Below are 12,574 nucleotides of genomic sequence, written 5' to 3'. Positions count from 1 at the left end.
AATTTTAAAAAATTATATACATCCATATTCTTCTCATAGTCTTTTCGAAGGAATCACTCTGTGTAAGCTAAAGTACTTCTCATAATATATTCTCTTAAATAAAACTCAAACCACTTTAGAATGAAAACCTCTTGCAAGGATCTCCCAAACACATCAAGCAAAGTGTTAACCTTTCCATCTACGTTGTGGATATAACATGCTCTTTTCCATTGCGTAAAGAACGGCTTTTAATAAATAATTATATTTCAATCTCCAGTTCTAGGCAGCGAGCGCTCACTAACAAGGGAGAGAGAGGAGAATGCCGCGGCCGGAGCTCAGTACATTACTATGTGTTTACTCATTTACTTCCAAGTACATTATAATATTCTGGGAAAATGAGATCTGCAATAAACATACAGCTCAAACAAGTGACATCACGTATGCAAAATACAAGCAATAAAATGTGTGGAAATTGCAGCTTCATTTACTAAAGAAACTTCTCCAAGTTCAACACTGAATAATATGCAACAGAGATACTAGACATATGAGATATGCAAGCGATTGACTGCCCATGTGACTCTTATCATCTGTGTCTGGTAAATATTTACAGAGCTTTATATTGCCGTGTGGTGCAAATCATATGGAAGTTGACTGTGACATTGACGAATAATGGTTGTGATACTGTACTAAAGATTCCCAATTTTGTGATTTATGCAGAATGTTAATTCAATTTATGTGATTTATATAATAAGGTAAACTTTCTAATCAAATCTTGCTCATGTCAACCTTTCTAGGGATTGCACACAGCTGTTTTCTTCCAGAAATAATGCTATACCTGTACTTGGGCTGTGTCTGGTATCGTAGCTCAGCTTCACCATCTAGAGTGGGAATAAACTGGAATCCCACACACATCTATTTTTTCACTGCATTTGGGCAAATCAGTAAATTATATATATAATTCACAAAATTTCCTACAGGACCACAGAAGATATAAATGAAAACCCACCAATCTAAAACAGGTCATAATATATATCAGAACTCTATAGTTTCTTGACATTTAAGACCTTAAAAATTAACCAAAGCCTCCATACTTTTTGCTGCACAATAAAAGCTACTAAAGACACTTATAGGAGTTTCCACTTCAATCCCGAAAGAAAGAGTCCATAATATATGTGCAGCTATAATACTAAGTTCCCTCCTAGTTCCCTCCTTCTGGTTTGATGTCTTTGTAGACCTCAATTATGTTCTTCAAGCCTGGGACCATTCTGTGCACCAAATATTGTGACTTTGTCCTTCGCTTGTCAGAAAACAAGAGAAATAACTTAGATGTGCATTATACATTTATTGTTAAATGTTTTGCTTCAACAGTCTAAAATACACTTTGGCAATCCAAAATACTTAGGCACCCATTACAGATAAAAAAGGGATCTTATTTATAGGCAAGTCCTGAGAAATCAGATAAATAGCTGTACACAATTGGTTCCTAATGACAAATCTGTTTTTAAAAACCTTTTTGTTTTTATAATTTTAAGGTGCATTCACTCTTTTTCCCATATAAATAAATATTCAGAGCCACTTTGTTGCACTACAAGAGCATTTAAAAAGAGGACTTTATACATGGTACTTACACAATCTCATCATTTTGGAATTCCAGTTGTCCACACGTGTCTTCAAAGTCTTCACCACCCCCTCTTGCTGTGCCCTCAACTGTTTTATAGGGTACAATAACAGTTCCTCGAGCGCCAGAGGTTCTCAGAACTTTCACTTCCATGATGCCAACGCTCTCACTAACATGGGTATTTGGCTCCTCAAAAGTAAAGATACCTGCGTGATCATCGTCAAAGATAGTAACTGTGGCTGTTGAGGATGACCCAAGGCATGCAAGTGATGTTACATGATTGGACTCAAAATTAGCAGAATTTTCTGTGGATTCAGAGTTAACACGAACATTGCTGAGGTGGACCAGAAAGTTTTCGTCTTCTTCAAAGATGTCATCATCGATAATGCCAACCTTAATTTCTTTCTGTGTCTCACCAGGTTTGAAAACAATGGTTCCTTCTGTAAATTCGTAATCTGAGCCAGCATTAGCTGTGCCATCTTCTGTTCTGAAGTCTACAAAGACGGTGTTGGTTAAATCGCCACCCCGTCGAACAATGGTTAGTGCCACTGTTCCACAGTTCTCAAGGCACTGATAAGTTGCCTGTTCGAAGTAAATCTTGCTGACTGGATCATTTTCTATAATGTCATTATTAACCTCATGCATACTGACAGCTTTCCTTGCCTGATCTGCTGCATGCCTCTTTAAGATATTGCCTGCACCAGTCATTAAACGTGTAGCTTGGATTCGGTAAAATGCTCTGCTCTTTTGCTGCTGGCTTAAGACCTGATAGTTGGCCAGCTCAATCAACTGCTCCATTTCCTTCTCGGGGTGTTTTTGTTTCAGTTCCTTCAAAATTCTAGCCATATCTCTTCTCGCCTCCTCATCTTCTTGGTCTTTATCATCAACTTCAAGAACTAAAGAACCATCAAGGAAGTTTTCTGTGTGGGAATTAAGAGCCTTGCCATCCATCTCAATATCTGCTTTAGAGGATGGTCTATCTCCTTCTGTTTCAATGATCATTCCCCTCTGCTTTCCAGCTCGGTACCTCTTATAGACATACTTGTAAAATAACAACCTCCTGTCTGCAACCCAAGCAAACACAACACAAATAGGAAAGAAGAAAAAGGTGAGTAAACCTTCCCAGACTTCAACAATACCAGGTGAAAAAACAGACAAGATCATATACAGCCATGTGTAAGCAAATATGCTCCAGGCAGCGGTGACAAAGAAGACCCTAAGATGTTTAATCCTCCTTGTTTCTCCATCAGGTACCACATAGACACAGAGGGCGATGATGATGAACATATTGAATGCAGCACTGCCTACAATTGTGCTAGGGCCGAGGTCCCCAGCTTGAAAGTTATGGCCACATACTTCAATCACAGATAGGAGAATTTCAGGAGCAGACGAACCAAGAGCCATAAGGGTCAAGTTGGACACAGTCTCGTTCCATATCCTAACAGTTGTTTTTGTAGTTTCACCATTTGGCTTCTTGATGGTTATCTCTTTTTCTTGAGACGTAATTACTTCAATTGAGGACATGAAACGGTCAGCTATGATTGATACACCAAGGAACATGTAGACCATGGCAACAAAATATACAGTAGCTCTTGCAATTTTATCACCATATGAAGGATTTTGGGGCTCCCAGATAGGTAAAATGACCCCTTCTTTACAATAATAAGAACCAGTGCAAGCATCACTTGTATTATCAGGGGCAGGAGTGGTTTCACCATATATAGCTCCCGCATGGCACAGCAGAGGCACAAAAACAAGTAGATAAAATCCAGGAGGGAAGATGGTAACTTTCCTTGTTCCCAACATGATAATGGCTAAATGTGGCAAACTTCCAATTGCCTAGTAATCTGAAATGACAAAATAAGACATTGTATTAACTTTCAATATCACTAACATATTCAGGCATTGAAAAAACACAAAAAAATCTAATCACAAAGAATGAATAAAGTCGTAGAGTGCATTCTTGACTGCTGCTACATGCACATGTTGGGATATGGGACCTTCATTTTTTTAACTAACCACCGATATTTTGGATAAGTTTAAGACTAGGTACAGCCCTGTTAGTCTATAGGCCAAAACAGCAACAAGAACTATTGTAACACTTGCCCAATATAAGTTAATAGAAAGGATAGACCAGACTTATAGTTATGTACCTGCTGTATTCATGAGAAGAGTTACCCCTTCTCCCCAGATCTCCCACTAACCACCTCAGCAGTAAACAGTACAATAAAAATACTATACTACAATATACAGACAGTTATATTACGCAACCAATTTATTCATTAAAAGCATTTGCCATGTTCCAGTTTCTAATGGTCTAATTTCTAATAAATTACAGTTACAGAGTATATTACATTAATAGACAGCAAACTGTTCATACAGACAACAGAGAAGTACTTATTATTTCCCTCTGTGTACTCACATCAGGAAAAATTATCACGCTATCAACCACAATTAAATTTTGTGGTTAGGGAAATCTTTACTATTAGACAATTACTATACACCAGTCTCAGTAATAAAGGGAAAGTATCACATACTGAAACATATTTCCCATTCTCAATACAGGATTATTGAAGCAGCCATCTTGAATAACCCACTGCTGTAAGATGGCATCTATCTTACATAATAGTTTAAATGTATAGTACACTTTGGGGGGATAACATCAAATCCACTAGTGGACATGGTCTTAAATAAGAAAATGAGTATATACTAAATGAACCAGTGGAGCAGTTCTCAATCCCTCTGCATCCATTCATAGATGTTGCTGATGCTCTTATGACCATTGTGCCCAATTACAAATGTGAGAAAAGGAACCGAAAATCAAGAAAGTTAGGGTTGTGATGCCAGAATTAGCACCAAAGCAGCCACATTTGCCTTATTTTTTAGGATACCTAGAAAAACTTCTTAGGATACGTTCACACAATGAATTTGAAGTGCAGAGGGCTGGGGTACTCCTGGACGAGAGCCTAAATACTTGCTTTTGTGAATTAGCAAAATCCAAAGCTAAACTGTTCGGCTCAGTTCACATCTCCATTAGGTCTTCGGTTATTTCCTTCAGTTATTGTGAGCAGCAGTAAATCCAGGAGTAGTCAAACACACAGAACAGGTGCAAATCCTTCCATTATACCTTACTTACCTCTGTATAGTCAACAGAAGGACTTGCACCTGTTCTGTGTTCTGCCACTCCACACAATAACTGTAGGAAATAACTAAAGACCTAACAGAGATGAGAACTGGGCCTTAATATCATAATATGCAGACATAAATGAGATACCGTACATTTCATTTGTGCCTTTACTTATATACAAGTGTGGTAAAATGTTATGATATCTTCTGGATTCAAACTAGTAATTTAATCATTTAATCTGATTTTTGATATTGTGTCGGGCTAAATGTTGTGAATAGAGATGAGCGAACATACTCGTCCGAGCTTGATGCTCGATCGAGCATTAGCGTACTCGTAACTGCTCGTTGCTCGGACGAGTATTTCGCCCGCTCGAGAAAATGGCAGCTCCCGCCGTTTTGCTTTTTGGCGGCCAGAAACAGAGCCAATCACAAGCCAGGAGACTCTGCACTCCACCCAGCATGACGTGGTACCCTTACACGTCGATAGCAGTGGTTGGCTGGCCAGATCAGGTGACCCTGGGATAGACTAGCCGCTGCCCGCGCTGCTCGGATCATTCTCTGTCTGGATGCCGCTAGGGAGAGAGCTGCTGCTGGTCAGGGAAAGCGTTAGGGTGTTCTATTAGCTTACTGTTAGGCAGGAGTGATTCTACAACAACCCAACAGCCCTTCTTAGGGCTACAATAACGTTATACTTTTTTTTTTTATTTGCTTGTGGCTGGGCTTGCTGGCACTAGTAGTGCAGCTAGTACCATATTGTGAGGAATTAGCAGGGGGACTTGCTACCGTTGTGTTTAGCTCTTAGTGACACACATATCCACCTCAAACACCAAAGTGGGAAAATTTATTAGGGGTTTGATTTCAATAAGGCACAGTCTGCCAGTTTCTTTTTATTTTACGTTTATTTTTTTAATAACTCAGTGTCATCTCATCTTGCATAGTAGTGTGCTTTAATACTTGGCTAGAAAATAGCCATAGGAGAATCCAAACGGCTTACTTACGCCTACAGTAGCGTTATATATATTTGATTTCTGGTTGATCTGCTGGTGGCTGTAGTTGCTGCAGTGCATCTACTAGCAAATTGTGAGCAATTTGGAGTGAGACTTGCGACCACTGTGTTTTGCGCTTAGTGACGCACATATCCATCGCAAAGACCGAAGTGGGAAAATTTATTAGGGCCCGGGGTTGGATTTCAATTAGGCACAGTCTGCCATTTCCTTTTTTATTTTACGTTTATTGTTTTCATAACTCAGCGTCATCTCATCTGGCATAGTAGTGTGCTTTAATACTTGGCTAGAAAATAGCCATAGGAGAATCCAAACGGCTTACTTACGCCTACAGTAGCGTTATATATATTTGATTTCTGGTTGATCTGCTGGTGGCTGTAGTTGCTGCAGTGCATCTACTAGCAAATTGTGAGCAATTTGGAGTGAGACTTGCGACCACTGTGTTTTGCGCTTAGTGACGCACATATCCATCGCAAAGACCGAAGTGGGAAAATTTATTAGGGCCCGGGGTTGGATTTCAATTAGGCACAGTCTGCCATTTCCTTTTTTATTTTACGTTTATTTTTTTAATAACTCAGCGTCTTCTCATCTGGCATAGCAGTGTGCTTTCATACTTGGCTAGAAAATAGCCATAGCAATAGGATAGCATCGTTTGGTTTTAAAAACTAAAAAACACACAAAAAAAAAAAAACCACAAAAAAAAGTAAAAAAAAAAAATAAAGTTATAACTCTCATTTTCAAAATGTTTAACCCGAGGGCTAGGGGTAGAGGACGAGGGCGGGGACGTGGGCGTCCAACTACTGCAGGGGTCAGAGGCCGTGGTCCTGGGCGGGGAGAGACACCACCTGCTTATGAGGGAGCAGGGGAACGCCGCAGAGCTACACTCCCTAGGTTCATGTCTGAAGTTACTGGGACTCGTGGTAGAGCACTGTTGAGGCCAGAACAGTGCGAACAGGTGATGTCGTGGATTGCCGACAATGCTTCGAGCAATTTGTCCACCAGTCAGTCTTCCACGCAGTCCAACCATGTCACCGAAATCGGCACTCCTCCAGCTCCTGCACCTCAGCCTCCTTCCCCCCAGTCTGCCCCCTCCCAGCAAAATTTGCCATTTGAACCGGCATACTCTGAGGAACTGTTTTCTGGACCCTTCCCACAGTCACAAACCACTTGTCCGGTTGCTGATGAGCAATTTTCCGCTGCCCAGGTTTTCCACCAGTCGCAGTCTGTGGGTGATGATGACCTTGTTGACGTACTGGAAGAAGTGTGTAAAGAGGTGTCCGACGATGAGGAGACACGGTTGTCAGACAGTGGGGAAGTTGTTGTCAGGGCAGGAAGTCTGAGGGGGGAGCAGACTGAGGGATCGGAGGATGATGAGGTGACAGACCCAAGCTGGGTTGAGAGGCCGGGTGAACACAGTGCTTCTGAGACGGAGGAGAGTCCTCGACCAGAACAGGTTGGAAGAGGCAGTGGTGGGGCCAGACGGAGAGGCAGGGCCAGAGCTGGTGCATCAGCGCCAAATGTGTCAACTAGTGAAGCTCCCGTGGCGAGGGCTCCTGCGGCGAGGGCTAGATTTTCAGAAGTCTGGAGGTTCTTTAAGGAAACACCGGATCACCGACGGACTGTGGTGTGCCACATTTGCCAAACCAGGATCAGCAGGGGTTCCACCACTAATAGCTTAACTACCACCAGTATGCGCAGGCATATGAATGCTAAACCCCACTCAGTGGCAACAAGCGCGTTCACCTCCGGCCGTGCACACCACTGCTCCTTCCCCTGTGTCAGCTGATAGTCAGCCCCCTGCCCAGGACCCTGCCACAAAAACCCCATCGTCGCCTCCACGATCCTCCACAGCATCCACCAGCGTTCAGCTCTCCATACCCCAGACGCTGGAGCGGAAACGCAAATATAGTGCAACCCACCCGCACGCCCAAGCCCTTAATGTGCACATCTCCAGATTGCTAAGCCTGGAGATGCTGCCCTATAGGCTAGTAGAGACCGAGGCCTTTCGCAGCCTCATGGCGGCGGCCGCCCCTCGGTATTCGGTCCCCAGCCGCCACTACTTTTCCCGATGTGCCGTCCCAGCCCTGCACCAGCACGTGTCAGACAACATAATCCGTGCCCTGACCAACGCCGTTTCTGACAAGGTCCACCTGACCACGGACACGTGGACGAGTGCTGCCGGGCAGGGCAACTATATATCGCTGACGGCACATTGGGTTAACTTGGTGGAGGCTGGGACCGAGTCTGACCCTGCGGCTGGTCATATACTGCCGACGCCGAGGATTGCGGGGCCTACCTCGGTCCAGGTGTTTCAGGCCTACTATGCCTCCTCCTCCTCCCACCCCTCCTCCACCTCCTCCTCCGAACGACCATCCGTGGGCATGGCGCCATCAGTCGGTAGCTCTAGGCACAGCAGCAGTGCCGTCGCTAAGCGACAGCAGGCGGTGCTCAAACTGCTGAGCCTAGGCGATAAAAGGCACACCGCCCAAGAACTATTACAGGGCATTCCACATCAAACTTGTTAACTTTGTCGCCACCGTGCTGTGTAAGCCACAAAATATACTGGAAAACTTTTTTCATTTACGGATATTATTTCAGCGCTTCTTGCGCAGATGTTTACATTCCCCTCACCCGCCATATCCCAAACTTATAAGAACGCTACTACACTTGATCTTATACAAAAGGTTCTTAGAAGTGCTGTTTGGGGAGTAGCCTAGAGACAGGGGCTTGGATTGGCGAAAGCTCGCCTGGCAGCGGAGCGCCAGCTCCATGCCAAGATCCAACTAACATAGTTTTAACTGCAGCACCTTTAATCTACTACTAGTTCACTGCCTCCATACATGGTCCCCTTATCAAACGAGCTGTGTCAGGCAGAATTTTGGATTGTTTTCATGGCTTCCATGTTAACTTTGTCGCCACCCTGCTGTGTAATCCACAAAATATACCGCCACCCTGCTGTGTAATCCACAAAATTATCATGTACCGATATTATTTGAGCGCTTCTTGCTCACCTCCTTTGGTTCCTCTCTGCCACCCATTGGTTTGAAGCCTGAGTCCATTTAGGGTATGTCGCCATGCCACTCTCTAGCCTGCCGCTGCTGCCGCTGCCTCTGCATGCCGTCCCCTATAGTGTCAGGGTCAATTATTGGATGTTTTAGATGCTATCTAGCTTCATTCTGTCACTCTGTCATGGCCATGCTGTTGCCCATAATTTTGGCATAATGGTGCGATTAAGCAGCCTCAGAGGCATCCATGCATGCTGCCCCTGCTGTTTCCTGTCCATTTCCGTGGTGTTTCCATCCTTTTCTGAGGTTCCCAGGTGTTTGGCCAAGCTTCCCTGTGCAGAGCCTTGGTCCCCTTGAAAAATGCTCGAGTCTCCCATTGACTTCAATGGGGCTCGTTACTCGAAACGAGCACTCGAGCATCGGGAAAAGTTTGTCTCGAATAACGAGTACCCGAGCATTTTAGTGCTCGCTCATCTCTAGTTGTGAACTTTTTTTTAATACTTAATTAAGAAATTCTGATTAGTTTGTAAAGAAACAGGCTGCAATATGCCCCGTAGTTACAACTTCTGCGTTGCTGTGGCAAATCTGCCCAACCGAAGGGTTGAAGAAGGGTCTTTCTCTCCTCTCCTGCTGTAAAGCCTTTCTGTTATTTCACTTGCTGCAATATGCTATAAACAGTATCTTCAAACATTAAGCTGAAGGGGTCAATCCTCCCTTCTTACAGCTGTTTAACCAAACACAGGTAGATTAGATGTGAACTCATACAGCCACCATAGACATGTGCAGACTGTAATACAAAAAGATGTAACAAAAATGTTTACAAACTAAGCAGAATTTGTGAAAGTAGTATACTGTAAACATGTTCACCAGATGCCCCAACAAACAATGTAAAAAATGACTGTTTGACACTAACTATACAGGACAACCCTTCAAATTCCCCCTCGCTAATGGAAAATATATTACACATAAAGTTATGCTTTAATAAATGTACCTAAATATAATGTACCTAGAACTTTACCAGTTATATTTATACTCTCCACTCTTTTTCAGTTGTAGGTCTTGTAGCTGCCACTATCACTCGCTGTTCTTAATATATTTAATACTATCTGTAGCTCCCGGCAATGCCCTGGATAATAAAGAACTGCTCTTAGCTATAACAAAATATATTTTATACGTATATATCTCTCCACAGCTGTCTGTGTATTTCTCTCTCCGACTGTCTGTGTGTGTGTCTCTCACTCGACGACTGTCTGTGTGTGTCTGTCACTCTCCGACTGTCTGTGTATGTGTGTCTGTCACTCTCTGACTGTCTGTGTGTGTCACTCTCCCCGACTGTCTGTGTTTGTTTATCTCACTCTCCGACTGTCTGTGTGTGTGTGTCTCTCACTCTCTGACTATCTGTGTGTGTCTCTCATTCTCCGACTGTCTGTGTGTGTCTATGACGCTCCCTGAGAGCGGCTTTGGAAAATTTGGTGATTGTAAACAGGATGGTGTAGGTTCCTTTAGCAGACATACATACACATACACTCAGCTTTATATATTAGATAATGGATAGTACATCCTATGTATTACTTGATATTCTGCTCACAGTCATGTGGTGACTTTATGGTAATAATGTAACCCCCAGGTAAAGACGTGAGACAAATGAGTGAGCCAGCAGAGAATTAATGACTTCCACACTGGTATCCTGCAAAAATGCTGTCAGATCTACTCTACAAACATTAAGACAGTCTTGTGAGCGTAGTAATCGAGGTGTGGTGAAAGAGCATAGAAAATGTGACCTACAAAAGTTTTGTAATCTGAAAACCAATCATGTAAAGAATGGGGCTGAATGCCCGTCTCACCCACCGCCTTACCTATTAAATTATACACAGTAATTACTAAAGCGCCACCTCCCTCTCCTCCCACTACTAAGTACAGCCAGATGTCACATACACTGAAAATTTTACAATAACTGGAAATTTACAGAATGACCTACTGTTACTAGAAAAATCTCTTAAGAGTCGCCACAAAGGGCAAACTCAAGTATTACAACTCAAGCACAGGCAAAGCTTTTAACCAGCTCCTGCGACAATTTAGAAGTATTTATATAATTTGAGATCCCTTTAATGTATTGTCAGATGCATAGCCATATCCCGGGCAGCGGGCCAAGTCCCTGAAGGCGTGCGACGCATACATTTCACAAAGCCTGTCATATGTGTTTCTTATAAAGTATATCATTTATTCTATTTTCCATTAAGCAGGTCCCAGCACAAAAATGCTTTTCAAAGCAGACACTCTCAGGTTGTAGATGATTTTTATGATGCCAGCCTGATGCCATTGTACACCTCGGAGTAAGGTTAGGTTCACATCTGTGTTGGTGGTACCATACAGTGGTGAATACATATCTGTACTGTATTGTCTTATGGTATACATGAATATTGGGACACATTTACTTACCTGGTCCGCGGAGTTCATTGAAAGTGCATTGTCCGACGATAATGCACTGTGCCGCTATTCACTAAGATCGTGCACCCGATATCCTGCATGTGTCGCTTCCCTGCTCAGGTCCGACGGAGTTCACCTTCTTCTTCCTGTTGCGTGTTAGTGTATTCTTTTGCGACACAATTCGAATCTTAAATTCAGCGCTCAGTCCAAATCAGTCAGATCGTCTGACACCCCCCACTCCATTTCTGTCGCATGGAAGCCACAATCTGATCATGTGCAAGACAATACCAGACCAAGCCCCTGTAAAATACCCATCAAAGCTGCCCAAATCCCGAAAACCGTGAACAGTCCGAAGAAAGTGCAATCCGCAACTCTTAGTAAATAAGCCCCATTGTGTTGTTTTGTCAATACCTATTTGAAGCTTTATATTACAAATTCCAAGGGTGAATTTTCCAAAACTATGACCCATGCAAACTACAAACTGTGTCCAAGAGATCAGGGATTCTCAAGACAGTAAAGGGATGCAGCTAATTCTCTTTACAACTATTTAGTTTGAAGCAATGGCAAAAAAAATGTTTTGTACCACATTACCGCTTGAAAAACTTATTTTTTGCTCTTTAGTAAAATAAAGTAGCCGTTTTACTTGGACACCTTTCAATGGGTAACCAAAAAAGATGAAGTTTCAGACAATCTTATACAATATTTACATCTCCTTGTAAGGTGTAATATAAAAGCAACTGAAGTAATACAAAATTATGCACAAAAGAACCGAGAAAGAGGCATCATAAAATAAAAAGACGATTTAAGCTGTGAAATAGCCTGCCTCAGGCGCTGGTCACAGTAGCGACAGTAGAGAGCTTTAAGAAGGGTCTAGATCAGGAGTAGGGAACCTGTGGCTCGGCAGCCAGATGTGGTTCTTCTGATGGCTGCATCTGGCTCACAGACAAATCATTGATTAATAGCAATCGGCAGTGTGTACATCTACGGCTGCATTTACACGACGATGTGCCCACCGTACCGTAGCATGGCGGCCAGACAGTGCTCACCCCGGCCCATCTCCATAGCGATATATGGCGCATGGCGCCGTATAACGGGGAAAGATAGGACAGGTCCTATCTTTCTCCCGGCTACCGAATGGTTCCCGTCTATAGCTGTCTATGGGGCGCCTATATTCAGTATCTATACATCGGCTGTATATATGTCCCCCATACGGTCATGTGAATATAGCCTAAGACACACACAGTGATGACCACTGGATGCAAGCAGGGATGTTACCACAGTGTGCCAAAGGTGCCATCAGCACAACTTACTTAGGAGAAAGCGCCTGTGTCATAGAGTACAGGGGCGTCCACTCCTCTCTATGTCCCAGGCGCCATTGCATAAGCAACAATGGCAGCGGCCCCTGCATCATAGAG

At 43.1% G+C, this 12,574-nt stretch overlaps 1 protein-coding gene across 7 annotated transcripts in view; it reads right to left on the bottom strand.

Annotated features, from left to right (window-relative positions):
• Positions 1 to 12,574, bottom strand: part of SLC8A1 (solute carrier family 8 member A1) — a 371,105-nt gene that overhangs the window by 229,196 nt on the left and 129,335 nt on the right. For all 7 annotated transcript variants that reach the window (XM_072140722.1, XM_072140726.1, XM_072140724.1 and 4 more), the window contains one exon: positions 1,608 to 3,444. In XM_072140722.1, coding sequence (XP_071996823.1) covers positions 1,608 to 3,403 — 1,796 coding nt within the window. In that variant the 5' untranslated portion in view covers positions 3,404 to 3,444. The remainder of the gene's footprint in view (positions 1 to 1,607; positions 3,445 to 12,574) is intronic.

This window comes from Engystomops pustulosus, chromosome 3 (assembly GCF_040894005.1).
Source record: "Engystomops pustulosus chromosome 3, aEngPut4.maternal, whole genome shotgun sequence".
NCBI lineage: Eukaryota > Metazoa > Chordata > Amphibia > Anura > Leptodactylidae > Engystomops > Engystomops pustulosus.
Note: the sequence above shows the minus strand (reverse complement) of the source record. Positions and strands in the feature narration are given on the sequence as shown.